A 27,015-nucleotide genomic window follows, 5' to 3' on the forward strand; every position below is an offset into this window, starting at 1 on the left:
GACACGCGAGGCCAGCGGACTTTGGAAAACCTTCGCCGCTACAACATCAAGTCTGCCATCTACAACTGGGCCAGTGCATGGAAGGAAGTCCCTGTCAAGAGTCTAGAAAAATGGTTGGTCTCATCTGCTTCTTGGAACGGATGTGGAGCACGATTTCCTAGGTTTTGACCTGGATGACTTCCATGCATGTCTACATGCGCATGGGGACGATGTTGATATGGACGAAGTGCGCGAGTGGTTGGATGACGATGAGGGCGATCCTGGGTATCAGACCATGTCTGATATTGAGATTGCATCTTCAGTTGCAGGTGTCAGTACCCAGCTTGAAGATTCCGACCAGGATGGCGATGACGATGCGGACTTCTCTGAGCTTGACACAACTCCAGCCATCCTCAAGCTGAGCGCGCTCCGGGAACACGTAGAGTTAGTTCTCGACTACCTGGAACACCCGGACTGCAACAGGGAGATGGGGCCCTGGGGACTTGTGGAGGAAGTGCGCGCTTTCAGGCAGCACATCATTAATCGCCAAAATCGTCATTCCTTGCGTCAATCAACCGTTGACAGCTTTTTCAGACCCGTTACCCCCTCTGTGCCGAGCCCTGGCTCCATTCCATTGCCTCCCCAAGACAGGCCCTCATCCTCCGAGCCACAGCCCAGCACATCAGGCACGGTGGAGTCTCCACTGGACGTGAGTTTGCGCCTGTCTTCAGAGTCGTCTGCAGTGGGTAGTCCATCGCCACAACCCAGCGACACACCCCTAGGCCATCTGCATCAGCTGCTCTCAGACTCTGACAGTGATTAAACGGCAAGAATTCTCCACTGAACCAGACGGGAATTTACGGTGTTGTACAGTGATGAAAACAGCGCATAGTGTTAAGAAATTAGAATTGTGAGTGGAAAGACTAATATGCAGAGTGCAACACTGATTTGATTGACGTTCAATGGAGTGCAAATTAGACTAGAGTGTATAATGTTAAGCAAATGGATTTATGAGTGCAAAGACTTCAGTGCAGAGTGCAACACTTATTTCATTAAGGTGCAGTGGAGTGCAAGTAAGACTAGAGTGCACAGTGTTAAAAGAATGGAATTCTGAGTGCAAATGACTAAGTTCAGTGCAAGACTTCATGTACAGTGTACTGCAGGTGCTTCAGGTACTCCTTTTTACTGTCAGAGTCTGAGAGGAGGCGGGTTATTCATTGAGATGACCTGGGACTTGTTGTAAGTACCCAGAATGTTTCATATTGTACGGTATTTTCCATACTTACACTCACTTGATGTAGTGCTGCCTACTTCTTCCTTAGCCATTATCATTCTTTTTCTGTGCCTGCCCTCCTCTCTTCCTATTTCTCCCATCTTTCCTGTCACTTGTTATTGCTTTTTTCTCCCCTTTACAGGTGGCTTTACATTAAGTGACAGGCCAAATGGTTTCCTGTAAGCCAAGAAACCATTTACAACCCTTGGTGATAACCATATAACCAAACCATACGTGCTCCGTACATGTCAACAAGTGTGTTGGTGGAGGGTTAGTGCCCCTCCCTGTAAAACAAATAACTCAGAGTCAAATGGCTACCCCTTACGGGGTTATGGCATCTGGCAATAGATAGATAGATAGATAGATAAAGTGTATAGTACAGTATATATTTGAAAAATACTTAAAATTAAGTACACCACACAGCACGCAAGGTAGAAGCAACACCTCCAATTCCCATTTATAATTCAGTTCCTGTCAGTGAAGACAATCAGGAAGATGATTCACTGTTCCTTGATGATGACCCTGAAGATATTGGGTAATGATTTTGATGATTTTGAAGGATTTTCTCTGAAGGATCCTTCACCAGGTGCTGAATGATGATAAACACCCGGCAAAGTGTGGGTTAGAATAGGGTGAGCCAAATGAGCTGGAATGGTTACGTAAGAAGAATTTTTTATTCCTTATGAGTTTTATTGTGTCCAAGACTTGCTTAAATTGTACTTTGTTATGCAATAAATTATTTATAGTGGAATTTGAGAAAAAATAATGAGATATTGCCAAGAGTCAGAAGGAACTGGAGGAGATGAAGCAGGATGGTGGCCATGATGGTTATCATAATTGAAAACATCTTGTTTTGGGTGTTATGTATGGGCATTATTGAGTCTAAACCTTGCTAAAATTATACTGTGTCATGCAACAAATTATTTTTTGTGGCATTTTAGAAGAGCTAAGAGGCAAAAGGGATATTGTCACTAGTTAGATGGAACTATACTCGGTTTCATGGAGTCTGACGCACTGATTTTGCCAGCCAAGGACAGGTGGATTTGGTAACACTGTGCGATGCACTCGGGCTGTGATTGGTCGATTTCCTTTGTGTTTGAACGTGCTCCAAATTGACTTTGTATTCCAACCAAGGCTCTCATTAATTTGTTAGATACCGGAAAATACAGATTCAAATTAAAACAATGATATATTTAATGATAAGTAAGTGCCTTTTAAATTACTAGAGATAAACCTGAACGACGATGATAACAAAACACTCTGCTGCCATTTAATAATAATAATGTTTTGGAAGAGACTTTTAATGCAATGTAGGCTCGTTTGTATATCAGCATCATAGCGACAGAGGAATACAGTGGAGAGTGAGAGAACATCCACCTACCTACTGCTAGCCAATGAATCCTCTGCATTAGAATTCTCCCTCCCCTGCCTTAGCCAGTCAAAACTCTTCTTCTCCTTGCCATTGCATCTCCCTTCCTTGTCCACCACCAACACGCTGTGAGCTGCGAGGTCCACCAACCGTCAACCCTCCCTCCCTCAACACACCATCACTTTCATATTTCAGTACAGTAAAACCCCATTCTTTTTGTGTACTTATTTTTTTTTTTTTTTTTTTTTGTGATAATGGCTGGATGTTTGATGACAACAGCTGTTTCTTGCAGGATAATAATGTACTTTTAGCAGAAGAAAGGGTCCTTCATGCCAATTAATGTTTTAAGGTTTTTTGCTTATTGCCTCATACCCTTTTAATTCAGCCATTGCTATGCTGGATAATGTCATATGCCAGCTAATTGGGCGTTTGCTGTACTTTGGGAAAATGTATGAAATTATCCCATTCCCTTATATCTACTAGGAGAGTACCCTGAGATGGTTTAGCCTAATAGAATGAATGAAGAATGAGATTTATGTGGTAAAATGTATGTGAATGAGGTGGAGGGAGAGGGGAAGGTGAGCCCAAGGATGAGTTATGAGTTGCAGGGATAGGATGGAGAGGTGCAGTAAATGAATGAGTGGTGTGAGATAGAGGGAGCACAGTCTGAAGTTACTGTAGAGGGAAGAGTGATGTGGAGAACATTGTTCATGGTAACCCTCTCCAGAATTAAGGAATCTAGCTGTAAAAACCGTAAAATCTCAATATAACGGACTTCAATAGACCGGAATTCACTTTTATCAGAATCGAGGAGCTACCGGACTAAATTCCTGTATATTGGAAAAAGTCTGATCAAGCCGGAAGCAGTCCAGACTCCCTGACCACTTCAGGTATTTTCACCACAATAAGGCAAATAAAAGACATGTTTGTCAGTGTACAGTACTGTATTATTATATATATTATACTATTTGATTAATGTAGTGAAGTTATAACACAGTACGGTACCGCAGTGATAGTCAAAACAGTTTAAAAACCATTCATGCTGTCCGGACTAATGTCTGATATATTGGAAAAAGTCCGAGTTAGCAAGGGGAAGTCCGGATGTTGCTTTTATCGGAATTTTACATTTTTCGGAGTGGCTTGGGCCCCAATTAGTCCGTTATAGTGAGGTCTTACTGTAGACGGATAGTATCAAGTGTGATACTGATGTTTAATGGTAAGGTATACAGTTGTTGATCATACAGTCAGTTGTGGAAGATGTAACTTAGATTAATACTTGTCAACTACATGAGGATCATTAAGACAGTCAGCTGCACCAGGTTCCAGTGTTCCACTAGAATACGAGGTCTCTTCGGGAAATATCTGACCTTAGGCTCTAAAAAGTAACTGACTAACCTGTTGGGCTAGGACATTAATTCTTCTCAAAGTAGGTGCCTTCTGACTCGACACACATAGCCCAGCGTTCTTTCCACTGCCTGAAACATTTTTCAAAGTCGGTTTTCAGTATCTCGTGCAGGTGCTTTGTTGCATTCGTCATGATCTCGTTTGAATATTGCTCAAGATATGTTGGAGAATCTATATTGCGATTAGACTTTCTGAAGACTGTTATCACTGCAGATGAGACTTTGATGTATGTTTAGGGCCCAGAAACCAAAGCACAGCCATTCCTTTGGAAGCATGCAGGGTTGCTGTGGCCAGAAAAAACACGACAGGTCTGCAGCAAGGTGAAATGCACTCGTAATTTTTTTTTTTTTTTTTTTTTTTTTTTTTTTTTTTTTTCCATGGTGTTCTGCCCAGTGAATGCACACCAGAAGGCCAGACTGTAAACAGGCATTACTACCTTGACGTTATCCGTCATCTTGGTGATGCAGTTCAGTGGAAAAGACCAGACCTTTGGAAAGCAGCAAGTTGGAAGCTGCACCATGACAATGCCCCTGTCCATTCTTCTCAGCTGATTCAGGAATTTTTGGCCAAGCACAACATCCTGCACGTCCGGCAGGCTCCCTACTCACCAGACGTGGCTCTGTGTGACTTTTGGTTATTCCCCAAGCTCAAAACGCCACTGAAGAGTTCCTAATTTGAGATCAGAGAAGAGATCATGACGAATGTGGTGAAGCACCTTCAGGAGGTACTGGAAACTGACTTAGAAAAATGTTCCAGGCATTGGAAAGAACACTGGGCTGCGTGTGTGAAGCCAGAAGGGACTTACTATGAGGGGGATTAGTGTCCCAGCTCAATAGGTTAGCTATTTATTTTTTTAGAGCCTAAAGTTGGGTACTTTATGAACACACCATATGACCATCAGTAGTTGGCTCACATTTGGTTCTCCAGTTTCATTGCTGGGATAACAGAAACAATGTGGAAATAAAGTTTATCCTAGAGTCTGACTGGCCAGAGGATCAAAGACTGGTTCTTCCAGTTGCAAGGTGAATGAGCTGACCAGTCCATGGTGTTAATGTTACAAAGTTCGGGCGTATGTGTGGCAGGTGCCAACATTTTCAGTGCGGTCAGGAAGGTATACCTGTACAATGATCCCTTGGTTATCACACACAATTGGTACCATGCCTACTGCGTGATAAGGAAATTATGCCATAATGAAAGCAAATAACCTATGGGTTTTATCCTAGTTGTTACTGGGCATCCATCTTGTAAACCCAAAGTTTCTCTTTTACAGCAGTTTCCTTTTACAACAATTTAGACCCACTAAATACATACATGACAGTATTGTGATACCAACTCTAATGTATGGAAGTGAAGCTTGGACATTGTTGGAAGGACACAAGTCAAGAGTGAGAGCAGTGGAAATGAGTTATTTAGGAGGAGCCTGTGGAGTCACATGGAGAGACAGGCTGACAAATGAGGATATAAAGGAGCGTTGTGGTGTTGATGTGGATGTGATAGGAAGCGTTATGAGGAACACACTGAGGTGGTTTGGCCGTGTGGAGAGGATGGAGGGTGAAAGACTGACGAAGAGAGTGTATGTGAGTGAGGTGGAGGGGGGAAGAGGGAGGGGGAGGCCGAGGATGAGATGGAGGGATGGGGTGGAGAGGTATATGAGAGAGGGGGGTGTGAGTTGGGAGCAGGGCAGTGAAATGGCAGGGGACAGGGCGACTTGGAGGTGATTTGTTTGTGGCCACCCCAAACGGGATTGAGGCGTCTGGCAATAGATAGATAGAAATACATACATGCTGTTATGGTAACTGTAAGAAATGCTTATTGGCTTGGTTAATAGAAAATTATGAAAAGGGCACAATAATGAAGAACTATATACCATATGAAGACCAGAGGTAGGTGGTGGCGACCATCATCCACTCACTTGATGTAGTGCTGCCTCCTTCTTCCTTAGCCTTTATCATTCTTTTTCTGTGCATGCCCTCCTCTCTTCCTATTTCTCCCATCTTTCCTGTCACTTCTTAGTGCTTTTCTTTCCGTTACAGGTGGCTTTACATTGAGTGACAAGCCAATTGGTTTCCTGTAAGCCAAGAAACCATTTACAACCCTTGGTGATAACCATATAGCCAAACCATACGTGCTCCCTACGTGTCAACAAGTGGGTTGGGGGAGGGTTAGTGCTCCTCCCTGTAAAACAAATAACTCTGAGTCGAATGGCCACCCCTTACGGGATTATGGTGTCTGGCAATAGATAGATAGATAGAAGACCAGAGATGGGCTTAAGGTTAGGGGTTCTAAGGCTAGGGAGTGGAGTCAGTGGTCTCTACCACCTGGGATTAACTCTCTAGTTGGACCTCATCTTTGAATCCCTCACAGCCATCAGAAACCACAGATTTTTTTGCCATCATTGTCAGCAGAAACCAGCTCAGATGCATGATAAAGATTTTTAAGCCAAAAAATGCACAATAACAGCAGGAGTGCAGATTTTTATTTAGCATTGATAACAAAAACCTCTCTAACCAAGTGCATGATAACCAGGGGATCACTATCCAGTGATTATGCAGCACATTGAGCCAGGGAGATTTACAATGATTGTGCAGTACTGAGGACCAGGGAAACATAGTGATCATGGTTGTTGATATTACAGGGTTCAGAGAACGTGTATGGCAGGTGCTGGCAGATACAGTGGGACCGGGGGAGGTCATCACGTATGGTGCTCTGGCAGACAGGATGAAAAACCCAGGTAAGAACTATAGGTACTCTTTATTGAAATTAGTAATGGGCTCAGAAATTAAAATTTACATCTTCGTCCCAGTTAATTCACCTATTTGGTGGATGTGCGAGCTCGCACTATTTGATATCGCACTAATTGATACACATAACTATTGGGGAAAAATTCATTTGGTGGATGAGTGACTCCAACTTTTGGGGTTAAACTTTCAGACACTGATAATTACCCTAGCGCTAAATAATAATATACATACATGCACTCATACATGTACACATACCCTCGATGAGCTGGTCTAAACTGGTTGGCTGGCTCTCTCTCTCTCTCTCTCTCTCTCTCTCTCTCTCTCAGGTAAATAATATGAAGTAACATGCACCTAAATCACACTGAAGTCATATGGGAGTGGCAGAAAATGTTATTTTATATTGTGAAGTACCTCTATTGTGGTAAAACACAAGTGATTTAGTGATATTTTTGTGATAATCAGAGAAGTGAACATTTTTTGTGGTTGCAAACTGTGCTTCTATGCTATGAAATGACTCGTGATATTATATCAGCAAGTTTGATAAAAGTAAGTGGAAATAAAAATCACTCATGAAGTTTTATAAAGTTTATAATGAGTTTCCTTTCATCACTACTGTTTCACCAAAGTGTAGGGTAAACACTGAATATCGTAATAAAATCTTACGAAACTGGCTAGTAGTGGTTTATTTTTATTATTATTGCAATTATTGTGATGAGGTAACGTGGCAGTAACCCTATTTTGTACACTCAATCCTTGGCTATCACAGGTTTCAATATAGCATATCTCGCTATCATGCCTATATAGAAAACTACCCAAATACCTTTATCATGCACTAAATGCCTGCTGTCGCGCACCAGAAATGTTTGAAAATTTCAAAAAGGCCGGGCTCCGGTGCTCCGCCCTGCCAACAGAAGATTCATTCCGTGATTGGTCGTGACGTCAGCGCCAGCTGAGCGCTTATTGCTGCCCGACCGAGTCTCCCGCCCGCCAAACCATTCAAGTGCGTGTCCTCAGACCGTGAACAATTACCTTTTTTGGCCAACATACCCCCTCCCTGTCCCCCTACCGTTGCCCAACGTAATGCTGCGGCACCTGGCAGGGACGTAAAGAAGAGGAAGAACCTAAGCTATGCGGATAAACTGGGTATAGTGAAACTTATAGACAATGGTGAGACCAAGTGAAGTGTGGGGAAGAAATATAACATCAGTGAATCAACTGTGAGAGGTATTTTTAAGAATCGAGATCACATCATAAGAGTCATGGACCATCACAGGCTGCTTCCCAGGCCCTGCATAGCAGAAATCAATTGTTCCTCAAGACCAAGCAATTGCTTGGGAGATATATGGATCGCCAGGCAAGGAGAAATATTGCTGTGGACATGCAGGAAATCATGAATACTGCCAAGGAAATTTATGTGGACCTCACTAAGAAGTTAGATGTGAAACAACCTCCAGTTTTTATGGCTTCAAAAGGTTGGGTGGACAAGTTTATGGCGGAGCACAAAATTAAAAGTGTGAAAATATCTGGCGAAGCAGCAAGTGGCGACAAGGCAGCTGCACGTGAATACCCAGAAACTATTAAGAACATCATTGACAAGGGCCAGTATACACCAGACCAAATTTATAATAAGGATGAGACAAATTTTTGTTGGAAAACGATGCCACGGAGTACGTTCATCACCACCAAGTCAGCGAAAATACGCGGGAGGAAAACACTCAAGGAACGATTCACATTGGTGCTGGCCATGAACGCATCTGGGACATGCCGCCTAAAGCCGACGGTTGTGCACAAAGCGAAAAGACCTAGGGTCTATAAGGGTTATTACATGAAGAAGCTTAGCGTGACATTGATGACTTCAAAGAAGGGGTACATGTCTGCCAAACTGTCCCAGGATTGGCTGAAGGAGCATTCATCCCACAAGTTGAAGAGCATTGTAAAAAAAAAAAACATCAGGTTTAACATTCTGCTGGTGATGGATAATGCCCCTGGACACTCGCCCCTTCTGAGGACTGCGCACCCCAATGTTAAAGCAGAATTCCTGTCACCCAATACCACCTCACTGATCCAGCCCCTCGACCAAGAAGTTATTTCAGTGGTGAAGGCCGCATACGCCAGACGTCAGTTTAGAATGATGAGGGAAGCAACTGAGGACACAGAGTTAATCCAGCAACTGATCAACAGCATTGAGGATGAAGATGAAGATTATCAATTGCAAGGAGACACCAGTGCTGAACAGAAAGTTATAAACTATTGGAAGTGGTTCAGTGTCAAGCAGGCTGTTAATCTGATGGTTCAGTGTTGGGATGATGTAACCCAGGCAACGATTCGTCATGCTTGGCGGAATCTTTTGGAGGGTTTACCTGAGGACCGTCACGTGTCTGCATCTGGTGAACCTCAGTTGTTTCAGGCAGAGGTTGAGGCAGCTGCTGAGGAGGCATGGCGGATTCCTGGAGCTGGTTTTGGTGATACAACTGACAAAGATATTCGTGACATGATATGACCAGCCCCCGTTTCTGCTGCTGATGTCGTGGAAGAGGAAATAACATGAGATGAGGACAGCGCGGGTGAGGAGGAGGAAGGTGACGGTGATGTGCAGCGTACCAAGGGACTGCATAAACGATATCAAAAAGATCATCGACTTGGGTGGCCAGCTACAACACCTCCTTGAACAAGATTCCACCATCAACAGTGAGGCAAGATGTTCTCTAATTACTCAGGCACTGGCAAGACACGAAGAGCAGTACCATGCTCACACCAACTCTCTGCAGCAACAGCAAATCGCCAACATCCTACTCCGTCGGACACAGGCACAAGTGGACCCACAAACAGGACCTTCAAACCAGGACTGTCAACCAGCACTTGCCCACCTGGACTCTGGAGCACTTTCAGCCAATGATGATGATGATGGGTTTTGCTGAGAAACTCCTTGATGAGATGGAACGTCAAAGGGGTGGTCAGTAGACTCCACCCCAGCCTCGGAACCCCTTTAACCCACCAAAGCCACTCAACATCCCCAAAAAGGTAAATAAAAAGGGATATTAATCTGTTTTTTTTTTTTTTTTTTTTTTTTTTTTTTTTTTTTTTAAACCTTGGTATGTTTCTAATTTGCAAGCTCCTTTTTAGACTATTATATGTTAATATGTGGTACAAAAAGGGTATCTCAGGGGTAAATATTGAGGTCATGGCACCAGTTAAAATTATTACTATAAGTTCTTCATTTTGGCTATCACGGTTTCGGCTATAACGCAGCCATAGCGAGACCAATTGGGCGTGATAGCCGAGGGTTGAGTGTATGGAAAAAAATCATGTGGTTTTGTGGAAATGTCCATCTCTCTGGGCTATTTCCTGCATCAGAAGGTCTTGTATTCTCTCAAATCATTCTCCGGGCCTAGAGTGCCTATGAACGTGCAGTTTGTTGCCAACGATAGTAGAAAGATTTAAGTTTGCTTGACAAAAATTGTAGCTTTTAAGATTAAGGATAAGTGGGTTACGAGTTGAAAACATAACATTTTTTCCCTATTTCTCCTCGCTGAGCACATTCAGTTGGTTGTCGTCATGGTCTCTGCAGCCAAAGGGTTAAGGCATCTACAGCAGCCCAGATACGGCTGATCTGCATCATGGAAAGCTCTCCTGGTGTTTCTGGTGTTGCTGGCATCGGTGTAACGTCCTCTTGTCTCACCTCATATGCATTCTCGATAGATGCTACAGTAATCACATCTGCTGTGGTGGCCTCACCTGCCTTGTTAATTCCAGACCTTGTGGATACTAAGAGACAAGTTGCGCACTTTGGGAATCATGCTATTTGATCACGTGCTGATTGGGACCTAGGTGTATGCTTGACACTGTAATTTGAGGGAACAGGCAAATCCACATCATAGCCAGCAATGGAAGTTTAACCCTTTCAGGTCTCAAATAGGTCCCAAGGTCATGTTTGAGAGACGCATTTTTTTGAAAAAAGTCAAGGTTTGCAAATAAAGAAAAAAATATCATATTCATGCACAAGGAATTAATACGCATCCGCCTATAAAACATTAGAGCTCTACTCACTATACAAGTGCTGCAAAAATGATGGGAAGTTGCGTAGCAAGCGGTGTGTGGCAGCGTGTGAGTATTGCCGTCTCGATGGGTAGGTGATTTCTTGGTGCGTAGGCAAATGATTGCATTGTTTGTTTCCATGTTTTTCCATAAAAAACAGTGCACTAATATATGTACATTACGGTATATCTCACGTGATTTGTGACTTATTCTTGAGATGTGTTCTTTACAAAAAACAAACTAAACAGTTACAAGATCCATATATAACTATCATTTACTAGTTACTACTGACTAATTTATTTTACTTTGCTCTTATATTGCTTAGTACTGTCCAAGGCTGTGGGGGTGAGGACATGGGGGTAAGCCTACGAGCTTGCCTTTTGTATGTACATATGTTTATTGTTGCTAACTATATCATCCTGTGTATTTACAGGCAGCAGTAGAGACAGTGATCAAATATTTATTATTTCTCAAAATTGACGATGTTATAAGTATAACCAGGAAATGTGAGAAACTCATGAAATATAAATCAGAAGAATGTAAGAAGACACTACCAATCATTTGCCGATGAAAAAGGCAACACTCACTGCACTTGTATGTCTGCCTGGTAACAAATAAATGCATGGTATGTGTATAAAAGGCTACAGAAACAACCTTAGAAACCTAAATCATAAATCTGTAATTATTTTCCCTCAATCAGACACTCTAACACCCAGGAAATGAATAAATATTGAGACATACAACGCGGAAATCTCTTGCCTGCCTGTAACGCGGCAGCTATGTGTGTAGGTGGGAGGCAGGGGGTGGGGGATTGGAGGTAGAATGGAGGCTGGAGGGTGGGAGGTAGAGGGGTGGGGGATCGGTGGGAGGTAGGAGGATGGAGGAAGCAGGGAGTGGGGGATTGGAGGGAGAGTGGAGGGTGGAAAGGTGGGAGGTAGAGGGATGGGGAATAGGTGGGAGGTAGGGGGGTGGAGGGAGGGGGATATGAAAGGGAGGAGGGAGGTGAGAGCTATGTATCCTCCAGAGCAGTAATAATATATTGCAAACAATGTTCATTTGCTAAATGAACTGTCTGACACCAAAATAGTAAAAAATATTGCCAGATCAACAGTATAATACAACCAATACGTGCAGCCCAACCCCTCACCATGATTAGCTCTTCCCAGACTGTTTAAACTAAAATATTGTGATCTGCATATGCCTAGTAGAAGCAGAGGGGTCTGGGGAGCAGCTCGTATCCTTATTTCATTCACCAGCCTCACGCAACAGTTTTTATTCATGCCTAAATATGCTGCCACGGGAGTGGCTAGGAGACCCCTACCCAGAAAGCCACTATAGTGGCCAGGAGACCTGAAAGGGTTAATAGGTGATTTTTCTTGAATTTACTGTTGACTGAACAACAAAATAGGATATCAGAAAAAGGCTGCACCTAATGCAGAGGGCCTGTATGTATATTTCATTTGTTTGTATTGCAGTTAAAAAAAGTAATGACCAGCTTTTGGCAGGAAGTATGAAGCTCACTGTTTTGATAGTGCATCTGGTAAAGAATCCTTATCATAATATTTGTTTGCTTTATTAGGCACATCGAAGCTCACATGTACTCCACAGTAACTTTTCTGATAATGCAAAGACTTAGAACCTTAACATGATAATCTCTGGTGGGGAGATACAGAGCTTTAACCCCTTCTTTACCGACCCCTCCCCCAGTGTAAACACTATGTTTATCCCCTATACCAACCTGACAGCTCCCCCTCCTGTAGTGTGAGAGGTAGTGTATATTTTTTCCCACGTCCAAACTGTTCACTCTTTGTGATTTGTTCGTATACTGATGATCACATAAACCCAGCATGATGTTGGTAATAAAAAAAAAGTACAGTATAAAATAAATCATTATACTTTATAAGTTTACGTACCTTATGCTGAAGTACTGTTACCCTGGTAGCTGCTATACAAGCTGGCTTGAAAAGAATATCCTGCACAGATTGATGGCTTCTTTATTTACCATGTAAGCTCAGCATGAAATGTGTGGACACACGTGAGTGTGATGGCGACCTTGACCCACTTGTTGCCGAAAGTGTGGCGTCACTAAGTTCGCTTCTAATTTCCTCCTCCTCTTCACTCACATCAACCATGCTATCATTTTCAGGATCATAGTCATCTACTTACACATCAGACACTGCTGCATCATCATCTGATACATCTAAATAAGTATCCTCATGAGGAATAAACTCGTCACTATTGGAATCCGCCAGAGACGCCATGAGAGAAAAATATCCTATTCATCCTCTCTCGTGGTCAAGTGCGTGGTAACTGGCTCTCTCAGGCAGGCCAAGGGGTGTAAATTTTGCTGTATGTTAGCGGAAAATATAGTATGATATCTATAGTAGAAGTTATAAATAAAATAATAATTGGTCTAAATTTTTTTTTTTTTTTTTTAATGTACACAACTCTGGGCATAGACTTCACAGCCTGCTCCCAGAGCCCAGTAGTCTTCCTACATATCATACACCTCTACATATCACCACTTTGGCGCTAACACCCATCGTCCATATTGAATACATGCTAGGGCTGTCTCATACAGGACGTGTATTGGCATTAGCAGGGGTATTTTTACGACATGTCGGCGGGTCGTCTGGTAGATCGGTAAAGCCTGCTTTTTATGAATTCAAATCCTTAAACTGTTCCCTGCCCCAGCGGGGATTTGAACCTGGGTCTGGTAGGACCGCAGGCCACCTCTCTACCAATTGAGCCACCACCTCCCCCTCACAGATGAGCGAGCAAGCCATTGGTGCCACCGCAACTCAGTCTTGACTTATAATGTCAGAATTCGCCAGAACTTCGACACAATCTGTGTTGTCAAAACATAGAGCTGTTGCTATCACGAGGTCCTCAGAAACAGCCTTACCGGGCTACCCTGAGACCCATAAGCTGCCATTCATTAGAGGATGTACCAGTGTACCACGGTTGTGGTTCTGGTGTCTCACGGGTGTTTACAAGTGATGTATGGGGGTACATCAAAATACATTTCCAGTAAAGAAGGGTTTAAGGTCTATGGTAACAGTTCTAATAATGTTTTTATTAATGGTACATGTGCTTGCCAACTTAGTTAGTGTCATTGAGGAGGTTTGGGGTTCATTAAGGATTCCATGGATATGGTTATTATTATCACAATGGGGTGTTCTACATGTGATCCCAGTGAACTGCAGGAAACTGGCCATGTTATCTGGGCTCTCTCAGAGATCTTTTATTGAGGTTATGTTGCCTCTGCTGTGATAGTGAGGTGCATGAGATGAGTAAGTGTGCAATGGTGTGGCAGTGGCATCACAGTGACGTAATGGAATGTTTGTGAGTTGCGTCTTGTATTGGTACTGAACCAAGGAAGGATGATGGCTACATTGTAGTCTCAGTAGCTGTTTCTCTGGGAAGGGTAGTTTCAACCTCTTGGCTGCGACGTTCCAAAAGATCTGATCGACAGGCTGCAATGTTCCTTTTAAAATCCACGAATTTATTTCAAAATTTGCACCCTGTATTTTGGTGAGTACTTTGTGTATTCATCCGCCCACACTTGGGGTTGTCAGTTCGTCCTTTTAGCATCCTCCACACTTCGTCTCACAACTATGTGAGCCCAGTTTGCTTCAGGAAGTCATGGTGTGTACAGGTGGTCTGTCACGTTTGCCCTAGCCCTTAACTTCACATAGTGTTACCAAGAAAAGAGGTGCCAGAGGTCGTATTCCTTAGAAAAGGAAGTACGCACCTACTAGTGATGGTGATTCTAGTGATTCAAATGTGGAATCTTCTGTAAAATCTCTGAAAAAACAAGCCAGCACACCACACTCCAAGTGACACCAACCCACCTATGTTACACCACCTTGACTCATACACTTGTCAACGTCTGGCCCTCTAGAAAAGTGACTGAGCAAATGTAAATAACTGATAGAAAGTAAGTGTAAGTGACAAAAATATAAGGAAAATGAAAGTGTCTGGTGTAAGCTACTGTATGTACAGTAATCCCTCCAATATCCGACGCAATAGAGCCATAGGCAGGTCTGGATAGTGGTCCTGTCTGGATATTGAGCCCCAGCTTCTGGACTTGTACTTATGGACCCTAACTCAGAAAAACACCTATACAACTCCCTCTGGACATGCATAACACCTATTTAAGACCCAAATCACACCAATAAGGGACATAAAAGACTGAAATAAATGCAAAAGAAGCATAAAATGAGGTTTTTGAGGTAGGTTCATACAATATTCAACATTCTGGGTACTTACAAGTCCATGGCTCCTGGACTGGTAGTTATGGACCCTAACCTGGCCTAACTCAGAAAAACACCTCCCTACTGCACATGCATAGCACCTAAGACACAGCATATTCACACCAATAAGGGACATAAAAGAGTGAAATGAGGTGTTTGAGGTAAGTATAGTATAGAAAATATAGTAGAGTACAGTATGAAACATTTGGCTACTTACAGCAAGTCCCTGGCCATCTCGATGAATAACCACCTCCTCTCAGACACTGACAGTAAGAAGGATTTCCTGAAGCACTTGCAGTACACTGTTCATGAAGTCTTGCACTGAACTTAGTCATTCACACTCATAAGTCCATTCTCTTCACAGTGCGCACTCTTGTCTAACTTATGCTCCATTGTAACTTAATAAGTGTTGCACTCTGCACTTTAATTCTTTCCACTCTTTTAACCATTTTCTAAAGCAAAAACACAGAAGTTTATTTACGTTAAATTTCGTCCAAAAATTGTTTGTCTTTTCACTCACAACTGTGAATCCTTAACACAGTGCACTGTTTTTTTCACTGCACAACACTGTAAATTACCGTGTGGTCTAGTGGAGAAGTTCTTGGCATCTAATCACTGTCAGAGTCTGATAGTAGCACAGGGAGGTGACCTAGGGGTGCGTCGCTGGGTTGTGGTGATGGCATACCCACTGCAGACGACTCTGAAGACAGACGCAAACTCACGTCGAGCAGTGACTCCACCGTGGCTGATGTGCTGGGCTGTGGCTCGGGGTCTGAGGGCCTGTCTTAGAGAGGCAACGGAGTGGAGCCAGGGCTGGGCACAGCAGGGGTCACGGGCCTGAAAAAGCTGTCAATCGTTGATTGACACAAGGAATGACGATTCTGACGATTTATGATGTACTGCCTGAAAACACGCACTTCCTCCACAAGTCCCAAGGGCCCCATCTCCCTGTCGCAGTCCGGGTGTTCCAGGTAGTCCAGAACGAACTCTAGGTGTTCCCGGAGTGCGCTCAGCTTGGGGATGGCTGGAGTTGTGTCATGCTGAGAGGAGTCCGCATCATCGTCGCCGTCCTCGTCGGAATCTTCAAGCTGGGTACTGACACCTGCAACTGAAGATGCGATCTCGATATCAGAGAGGGCCTGATACCCAGGATCGCCCTCGTCGTCATCCAACCACTCACGCACTTCGTCCACATCAACATCGTCGCCTTGTGTACGTAGACGTGCATGGAATTCATCCACGTCGAAACCTAGGAAATCGTACTCCGCATCCATTCCGAGAAGCAGATGAGACCAACCATTTTCTAGAGTCTTGACAGGGATTTCCTTCCATGCACTGGCCCAGTTGTAGATTGCAGACTTGATGTTGTAGCGGTGAAGGTTTTCCAAAGTCCGCTGGCCTCGCGTGTTCCGTCCCTCCCTGTGCTCGTCCTCCTCCTCGAGAACAACCATCACCTCATCCAGGAACATCCGGCGGTATAGGCGCTTCGTTGCCACGATCACTCCTTGGTCCATTGGTTGGATGAGAGCAGTAATATTAGGTGGCAGAAACATGCATCTAATGCGACCATTCTCAGCCACCAAGTCCTTGTCGCACGGGTGGGCAGGTGCATTGTCGAGGAGAAGGAGGGCCTTTACCTGGTCGCGTCGGATTCCCAGTTTCTCCGTCTGGTAATGTATGACCTCCTTGATGAAATGGCGGTGGAACCAGTCTTTGAAGATGTGGGCTGTGAACCATGCCTTCAAAGAATGGTACCATACTACAGGAAGGACGTCCATCACCCCACGAAGACACCGAGGTTGCTTTATGCGGCCAACAATAACGGGCTTAAGCCGGTGCATGCCGTTAGCATTGGCACAACACAAAGTAGATATCCGTTGCTTGGATAGCTTGCAGCCAGGTACACGTTTCTCCGTCTCCTCGGCTTGAGTGTTCATTGGCAAAGAGCGACAGAATAAACCAGTTTCGTCACCGTTGTAGACTTGACCGAGAGTGAGTCCCTCCCTGTCGATCAAGCCCTTCACCTTGTGCCGAAACTCTTCAACTCCATCCTCGTTAGCGTCCAAAGCTTCGCCATGAGCCGTATGGTTGGTAAGGCCATGCCGTAACTTAAACTCAAAGAGCCAACCCTGGGATGCCTTGGAGTTTAGGGCGTTGTGAAGCCTGGCAAACTTCTCAGCAGCAGCCTTCAGCTCCGTACCACGTACCATCACATCAGCAGCACGTTGCTGTCGATACCAAATCAACGTGGAGCAGTCGACTTCAGCAAACCTGGGAGTAAACATCACCTTTCTCTCCACGTTGCATTTGCTTCTTGACGAGAAGTCAGCCTTGTACTGTCATGAGTTAGTCTTAGGATCTCTTAATATCAAACAAAGTAGATTGGGCCAGGTTAAACTCGCGGAGGATGTGTGAAGAAGACCATCCTGTATCCAATATCTCCCACTTCTTCTCCAGAGCCAGTACCACTCTCTTCCTCTTCTCAGGCGGCAGGGCCATCATCACACACAGAAAGGAGAGGCACAAGAGCAGCAGGAGTGCCTGCAGCAGGTAAGGCACCACCACAAAAGCATCCGGATATTAGAGGGATAAGTTTCATAATATAGTGCCCCACGAATCTTCGCTGCCTCCTGAGTCCCATTCTTCCCAGTCTGTGTGTGTGTGTGTTATTGCCTTATTGTGTCTTTACAGGAATGAATCAAGCCTGTATCATCCTGTGTATTAGATCACTGTTATCATACATATCCATAAACTTATGAATAGTTTTGGCACGCGCTATTTCATTTGGTAGTGCATTCCTATGATCAGTTGTCCTATTTGGGAAACTGAATTTCATTATGTCTTTATTGCCTCTCTTTTTATGTAGCTTCTTGCAGTGTCCTCTTGCTGATGCTTCCCTATAGGTTATATATTCATTTATGTCAATTTTCTCTTTCCCTGAGATACATTTACATAGCATAACCATGTCTCCTCTTTTCCTTCTCTCCTGTAGTGTTTGTAGATTCAGTTTTTCTAGTCTTTTTTCATAGCTTGATCCCTTAAGCTTGGTACCCATCTTGTAGCTGCCCTCAGTACTTTTTCAATCTTATCTATGTGTTTTTTGAGATGAGGATTCCAGACTACGGATGCATACTCCAGGGTTAGTCTGATGAACGATATAATTATCTTTCTCAGCATGGCTTCATTTATATATGTGAATGCTATTCTCATATTAGCAAGCAGTGTATATATGTTACGTACCTTCTGTGTGTGTGTGTGTTTGTGTGTTCTTACCTAATTGTATCTTTACAGGAATGAGTCAAGCTCATACTGTCCCGTGTCTTAAACCATATTTATCGTACATATCCTTAAAATTGTGAATTGTTTTGGCACACACTATTTCATTCGGTAGTGCATTCCACTGATCAATTGCTCTATTTTGGAAACTAAATTTCCTTCTTTATCACCTCTCTTCTTATGCAGTTTTTCGCAGTGTCCTCTTGCCGATGCTTCCCCATAGGTTAAGTAATCATTTATGTCTATTTTCTCCTTCCCTGATGTGCATTTATATAGCATTATCATGTCACCTCTTCCTTCTTTCCTGTAGTGTTGGTAGATTCAGTTTATTTAGTCTTTCTTCGTAGCTTAGATCCCTTAAGCTTGGTACCCATCTTGTAGTGGCCCTTTGAACTTTTTCAATCTTGTCTATGTGTTTTTTGAGATGAGGACTCCAGACTACTGATGCATACTCCAGATGAATAATGTAATTATCTTTCTTTGCATGTCTTCATTTATGTATGTGAATGCTATTCACATATTTGCAAGCAGTGTATACATGTTCCATACCTTCGCACTGATGTGGTCATCCGGAGATAGTCTGTTATTGATAATCACACCTAGGTCCTCTCTTCCTGATGTGTGTAGGGTTTTATTTCCTAATGTATAATCCCAATCAGGTCTTTTTCCACTTTTACCAAACTTGATTAGATGACACTTGTCCACATTGAATTCCATTTGCCATGTATTACTCCGTTCATGAAGTTTAATTCTTCTTGTAGCTCTTTACAAGAGTCTGTGTTAGTAATTCTCCTTTTTATTTTTGCATCATCTGTAAACATATTTAGATAGCTTTCATTTCCAGTGTTACTGCCTGTATCATTTATATACACTAAAAACATGATTGGTGCCAGCACTGAGGCCTGTGGTACTCCACTAGTCACTTCTTTCCATGATGAGTAATTTCCCCTTAGTACTGTTCTCATTTCTCTACTTATGAGAAAATCTTGCATCCAACAATACAGTTTGCCTCGAATTCCTCCTTGATGGTACAATTTCCATATAAGTCTTTGGTGTGGTACTGTGTCATATGCTTTCTTGAAATCTAAATAGATACTGTCCACCCATCCTGTTTTTCTGTTATCATATTGTGTTCTACTAGATGATTTACCCAAGCTTTTCTTATAAGCTTTTCCAATACCTTGCTTACAACACTGGTTACTGATACTGGTCAGTAGTTGAGTGGATTTTGTCTATTCCCTTTCTAGAATAAGGGAACAATGTTTGCTTTCTTCCAAATATCAGGTAGTTTACCTTGACTCAAGGATTTCTTGAAAATTTAAAGTAATGGTTTACTTAATTCCTCTGCACATTCACGTAGTACCCAACATGAAATTTCATCATGGCCATTTGCTTTTCTTTTGTCTAATTTACTTAGCTCCTTTTTTTCTGATGTTTGTATATCTGGTAGTATGTGTGGGCATGCATGTTCCACATAATCCCTCTCAAAATTTTTTCCCTCTGTAAAAACTGATTGGAATTTCTTGTTTAGTGCTTCACAAATATCCTTCTCTTGTGTATAGGTGATTCCCTCGTCCGTAATGGATTGTATTTTATCCTTTACTTTGGTTTTGCTTCTGATGTAGCTGTAAAATAGCTTCGGTTCATCACTACTTTTATTTATGATATCCTCCTCAAACTCTTTTTGGGCTTCCCTCCTTATTCTTGTATAATCGTTTCTTGTCTGTTTGTAATTCTTATATGCCCTTTCACTATTGTCTCTTCTGTATCTATTCCACAACAAATCCTTTTTTTTTTTTTTTTTTTTTTTACATTCCGTATTGAACCATTTCTTTATTTTCTTTTCTGCTTCTTTGTGCTTTGGGATGTACTTCTGGACTCCTATTTCATAAATTTCACAGAATTTTTTATATATAGCATTTAAATTTTGTCCTCTAAGCTCCTTTCCTCAATCAGTTTCTAAGAAGTACTTCTTTAGGTCATCATAGTTTCCCTTTTTATAGTTTAGGCTCTTTTTGTAACTTTCATTGCTGTTAAGTATGTCATATGCTATCCTGAAGTTGCAGTTTAGTACTACATGGTCGCTTTTGCTGAATGGAGGGTGGTATATTAAATTGTCAGTATTGTTTTCTTGCCTAGTAAATATGAGATCTAGCATTGAGCGTACATCGAGTCCTCTTTTTCTGGTGGTTTCCCTTACATGTTGCATTAGGAAAAACTCTTGCACGAGATCCAGGAGCTTTTGGTCCCAACAGCTTTCTTGGCTTATTATATCTCGAGTATTTCAATTTATATTTGTATTAAAATCTCCAGTTAGTATAAATCTTTCCGATTTCTCTTCCATTTTATGTAGTAATGATCTTAAACTCTGAATTGTATTCTCTGTCAGGTCCTCATACTCGTCTCTTTCCCATGTGTTTGACTTGGGTGGCATGTACAAATTGGCTACAATTACTTTTCCTTTGGATGTATTGATCTCTACTGCAATCAGTTCTACTTGTGAGGGTATATCTAGTTCAGTTTCTTTGACTTTTAGATTTTTCTTAGCATTATAATTCGTCCTCCTTTTTTTAAGTTCCTATCTCTTCTCCATATATGATATTCCTCTAAGTTTAGGATGTCATTTGATATCCTTGCTGTTAATTTTGTTTCAGTTAGGCAGATTATATGTGGTTCATTTTCTCTGACATAATCATTCATCTATAATAATTTAGATACCATTCCATCCACATTTGAGTACATCAACTTAATCATCTTCTTTATATACTTGTCATGGCTTGGTTCTACTACCTTCCTCCTTTTTATTCCCTCCTGTTTATGTACCACTTTCGTACCTGCAATCCTATTACAGTAATCACTCCAATATCCGACGTAATAGAGCCATAGGTAGGTCCGGATATTGGTTCTGTCCAGATATTGGGCTCCAGCTTATGGACTTGTACTTATGGACCCTAACTCAGAGAAACACCTATACAACTCCCTCTGGACATGCATAGCACCTATTTAAGACCCAAATCACACCAATAAGGCACATAAATGACTGAAATAAATGCAAAAGAAACATAAAATGAGGGTTTAGAAGTAGGTTCATACAATAATAAACATTCTGGTGACTGGCTCCTGGACTGGTACTTATGGACCCTAACCTAGCCTAACTCAGAAAAACACCTTCCTACTGCACATGCATAGCTCCTAACACCCTATTCACACCAATAAAGGACATTAAAGAGTGAAATGAGGTAAGTATAGTATGGAAAAAAAGTACAGTATGAAACATTCTTATGTCCGGATAGTGGGGATGTTCGGATATTGGGCGTCCGGATATTAGAGTGATTACTGTACTTTGTAAAAAAATGTATTCTCTCCTCCTCTGATCTTCCCTCATTTTTTGTATTTGCTTCCTCCCTCTTCTCTTTCAGTAATTCCAGTTCCTCTTGTGTTAGGCATCTGTTTATCCATACATTTATGAACTCCTCTTTTTTCATAAGATTCTTTGCATTTTTTAGTATCTCCTTCACAGTGTTTACACTCCGGAAGGTTACCTTCAGGGGTCTTGACTTGCTTCTCTCTCGTATTTCCCTAACCTTTTGTGTTCCTCTATGTATTTACTACAGATTTTCTCTGATACTTCATTCAATATGCTCATTACATTTGTCATCTCCTTTTTGTCTCTTGAGATCTTGTTTTTTACTTCTTCCTCTTTTGTACCAGTGATTACTATAGATTTGTTGATATCTACTGAATCTCTGACTAACTTAGGATTGTTTTGGATTATTCTTTTCACTTCCTTTTCAATGCTTTTTTCTTCCACCCTTGTTTCTAAGTCTTTCTTTACTTTCACCATTTCAGCATAAGTGGTTTCCACATAATTTTTGTAGCTTTGCACAACTTCATTCACCTGTGTTATCTTCTCAGTATCACTGCTCTGGTCTGTCAGACTGCTTACTTGCCTAATTGTCTCTGTATCATTTTAAACTCTTCCATAATACTGTCATGGTTGACTACTGTACTTTGCTTGCCATTTCACTAATTTTTCTCCTAAGTGAACCTAATTCTACTGTCAATTCATCTATGGTTGTCTTTCTTGTTGACTTCCTTTCCTAATTTTTCTATTTCTTCCTTTTAAAAGTGCATCTGTTTCTTAATTTCATCAATCTCATTTTGAAAAGCCAGCTCTAGCCTGTGTACTCGTTCCAGGTGTGTGTGTGTGTGTGTGTGTGTGTGTATTTACCTATTTGTAGTATACAGGAATTGAGCAATGCTCATGTTGTCCTGTCTCCATGTCCACATTTATCTAGTCTACTTTTACACACATGAATGTTTTTCTCCTGCACCACCTTTTTGTCCAAGTTGTTCCAAATATTTATGTATTTACCTAATATGCCTAATTGTGATATACACGAAATGTGCTATGCTCGTGGGTTCCTGTCACTATTTCTCAGTAAGTCAAATTTAGCTTCAGACTCGTTTAAGTTTTTAGACTGGACGATATCTTTGTCCAGACTATTCCATAAGTCTATAATTCTGTAAGGAAAGCTATATTTCTTGATATCCTTCAAGCGGCTTGACTTTTTCAATTTCATTCCGTGTCCTCTTGTTGCTCTCTTATCCCTTACAAACAGATCTTCTCGGTCAATTTTATCTACTCCTATCATGGTCCTAAACACTGCAATCATGTCTCCCTTCTTTCTTCTTTCCTTTAAGGAAGACAAATCCAGCTTTTCCAACCTCTCTCTGTATGACAAATCTGCCAGACTGGGGACCATCTTGGTTGCTGTTCTTTGTATTCTCTCAAGCTTGTTTATATCTTTCTTTTTGTGAGGGGACCACACTATCGCTGCGTATTCTAACCTGGGTCGGATCATGGCCACTATCAATTTTTTCATCATCTCCTCATCCATATAATGAAATGCTACTCTTATGTTAGTCAAGAGTTTATACGTCTCTCTAACTATCTTGTTAATGTGTTTTTCAGGTAACAAACTATCTTGGACCAGCACTCCCAGATCTTTCTCTTCTCTCAATTTTGTGATTAATTCATTACCCGACAAATAATGCAGTGATGGTCTCCTGGTACTTATACCCATTTCCAATATTTTACATTTTTTTACATTAAATTTCATTTCCCACCTCCGGCTCCAATCATGTATCCTATCCAGATCCTCCTGCAGCATTTTACAATCCTCCCCAACCTCTATCTTCCTCAAGATCTTTACATCATCAGCAAACAGACTTGCATAACTGTTCGCTCCATCTACCATATCATTTACGTAAATCAGGAACATTACTGGTGCCAACACTGAGCCTTGAGGGACTCCACTTGTTACTTCCCTCCATCCAGACATCTTATCCTTTATTACTGTCCTCATTTGTCTGTCTGTCAAAAAGTCTCTCATCCATTCCAGGAGTTTCCCCCTCAGTCCTACTATATATTCTAGTTTCCACATTAGTCTCTTATGAGGTACCTTGTCGAAGGCCTTCTCTAAGTACACACAATCCACCCAACCATCTCTCTCCTGTAACACTTCAGTCAGTCTTGAATTAAAACTCAACAAATTGGAAACACATGATCTTCCACTTCTGAATCCAAACTGACTTTCAGCCAAAATAATCATCTCTTCCAGATATTTTATCCATCTGTCTTTCAGGATTCTCTCACACAATTTTGCGACCATGCTGGTTAGAGACACTGGTCAATAATTCAGGAGTTCTTTCCTGTTTCCTCCCTTATAAATTGGTACCACAGTTGCCCTCTTCCATTCTTGTGGCTCTTTCCCCTCTTCCAGAGAACACACGATTAAACTGTGAATTTTATCCGCCAGTTGTTCTCTGCATTCCTTCAGTACCCAATTAGAAATTCCACCTGGTCCTGGGGCTTTCCTTACATCTTGAGTTTCCAGTAATTTCTACACTTCCTGTACCTCCACTTTTATATCTTTTATCCCCGGTACATTTCTAATCACTCCCTCCCCTTCCATAAACTCTTTTTCATTAGTAAAAACCGATTGGAAACATTTGTTCATTATTTCTGCTTGTATTGCTGCATCTTTATAGACCTCTCCTTTTACTTTCAGTTTGGTGATTCCTTCCTTTTGTTTCAATTTGCCATTAACAGATCTATAAAACAGTTTGGGTTCATCCTTGCATTTGTCTATTACACCTTTTTCAAAATTCCTTTCTTCTTCTCTTCGTATTCTTGTGTATTCATTTCTGGTTCTTTTATATTCTCCCTTTGTTCTGTTGTTACCTCTCTTTCTCCAGTTGTTCCACGCCTTATCTCTCTCTCTCTCACATTTTTTTTTTTTTTTTTTTTTTTTTTTTTTTTTTTTTTTTGCTATCATACACCTTCTATTAAACCACTCCTTTTTCCTGTTTGCTTTCCCTCTTACTCTTGGTACAAATTTTTCCGTTCCCAAATTATAGAGGTCTAGAAAGATATCCCACTTCCTCTGTATCTCTCTTGTTTCTCTGAATTTTCTCCAATCCGCATCTTCAAAGAATTTTGTCAGTCCTGTAAAATTGCTTTCCCAAAGTTGTATCTTCCCTGCCTATGAAGCTCGTCTCTTGGCTCGACATTCCCTATTATCATCTGGAGCTCAATGACCACATGATCACTTTTTCCTATAGGACAGGAATATTTCAATGATTCTATTACATCGGGTTCTTTGGTAAACAGTAAATCTAACCTTGCTGGTGTGTCCTCACCTCGGAACTGTGTCTCTTCTTTGACCCGTTGCATCATCACATTATTCGTTATTATATTTAATAATTTATATTTAGTACAGCAATGTGTGATTGAATGGAAGGAGGTGTCATCGAGACTGATGTGGGTGAAAGCGAAATTTGAACGTGAGTTGTGGGTGTTTGTGAGTGCATATGGGCCTGGTAGTGAAAAGGATGAAGAAGAGAGGGAGTCTTTCTGGAATGATGTTGATGAGTGTCTGCAGAATTTTGGAGCGAATGTGAATGTGATAATGATGGGAGATTTGAATGCTAGAGTGGGAAATGTAGCAGTTGAAGGTGTAGTTGGTATGCATGGTGTGCCTGGAAGAAATGAAAATGGGAAACGAATGATAGCGATGTGTGTTGAGCGAGAGATGGTGATTGGGAATACTCTGTTTGAGGAGAAAGATATTTATAAGTATACGTGGGTGAGACAGGAGGGTGTAAGGGTTGTTGATAGAGCTTTGATGGACTATGTGGTTGTGTCTAGGAATGTAATAGGAAGATTGTTGGATGTGAGAGTTCTGAGAGGGGAGGGTGGAGGTATGTCTGACCACTACCTGGTGGAGGGAAAGTTAAGAGTAGGTAAGAGATAGGTGAGAGCTAGGAGGGTTAGGTGTGGCAGGGAGGTTTTGAAAGTCAGTGAGTTGGATAAAAGAGAGAAAAAGATAGAGTATCAGGAGAAATTGAAAGATGAGTGGAACGCAGTGAAAGATCGGGAAAATGGCAGCGTGGAGGAGGAATGGCAGTTGTTTAAGAGTGCTGTGGTGGGGCATGCAGAAGAGGTGTGTGGTGTGAGACGTGTGGGTGGTGGTGTAAGAAAAGGAAGTGAATGGTGGTGCGAGGAAGTAAGTATGGCTGTGGCCGAGAAGAGACGTGCATATGAAGTGTGGCTGCAGAGGAAGGATGAGAGGTATAAGGAAAAGAGGAATAGAGCGAGAAGGGCTGTGCATGATGCTAAAGTGGCAGCAGATGAGAGGGGGGGTAGGCGGCTGACAGAGAATTTTCAACAGAATAAGAAAATGTTTTGGAAGGAGGTGAAAAGGGTGCGAAAGGGAGAGTCTGGGAAGGAAGAACGAGTAAAAGCAGAGGATGGAAGGATGTTAATTGAGATGGATGCAGTAAGGAAGAGATGGGCAGAGTATTTTGAAAGATTGTTAAATGTAGAGGAGGAAAGAGTGGCTGAGATTGGGGCGGATGGAAGGGTGCAAGGAATAAATGTGTTGGGAGAGTTGAATGATTCTTTGATCACGAAGGAGGAAGTGGAGAAGGCAGTAAAGGAGATGAAAACAGGGAAAGCTGCAGGTATGGATGGGTGTGCTGTGGAATGCCTGAAGGGTGGTGGAGTGACTATTGTTGACTGGTTAGTAAGATTGTTGAATGTGTGCTTTGAGAAAGGTATGGTGCCAATTGACTGGGCAAGTGCTTGTGTGGTCCCGTTGTATAAAGGCAAGGATGATAAGTATGAATGTACTAGCTTTAGGGGTATAAGTCTGTTGAGTGTTGTAGGTAAGGTGTATGGTAGAGTGTTAATTATGAGAGTTAGAGAGGGTACAGAGGGAGTGATTGGTGATGAGCAGTGTGGCTTTAGGAGAGGGAGGGGATGCGTGGATCAGGTGTTTGCTGTGAGACAAGTGTGTGAAAAGTATTTAGCAAAAGGCAAGGATGTGTTTTGGGCATTTATGGATTTAGAGAAAGCGTATGATAGAATTGATAGGGAGGCTTTGTGGACTGTTTTAAGATTCTATGGACTTGATGGTAGGTTACTAAAAGGGGTGAAAAGTTTTTATGTAATAGTAGAGCGTGTGTAAGAGTGGGAAATGCTGTGAGTGATTGGTTTCCCGTGAGAGTGGGGCTGCGACAGGGATGTGTGATGTCACCTTGGTTGTTTAATATTTACATGGATGGTGTTGTAAGGGAGGTGAATGCAAGAGTTTTAGGTGGAGGTCTGAGTCTGGT

General features: G+C 42.0%; 1 protein-coding gene across 1 annotated transcript in view; it reads left to right on the forward strand.

The window, feature by feature from the left end:
- agt (O-6-alkylguanine-DNA alkyltransferase) overlaps positions 1-27,015 on the forward strand; it is an 89,108-nt gene that overhangs the window by 36,714 nt on the left and 25,379 nt on the right. The window contains exon 4 of the mRNA XM_080279294.1: positions 6,661-6,756. Within this exon, the coding sequence (XP_080135420.1) occupies positions 6,661-6,756 (96 nt within the window). The remainder of the gene's footprint in view (positions 1-6,660; positions 6,757-27,015) is intronic.

The sequence above is a fragment of the Coenobita brevimanus genome, chromosome 78, assembly GCF_032717465.1.
Source record: "Coenobita brevimanus isolate Jiangsu-jjx chromosome 78, ASM3271746v2, whole genome shotgun sequence".
Taxonomy (NCBI): domain Eukaryota; kingdom Metazoa; phylum Arthropoda; class Malacostraca; order Decapoda; family Coenobitidae; genus Coenobita; species Coenobita brevimanus.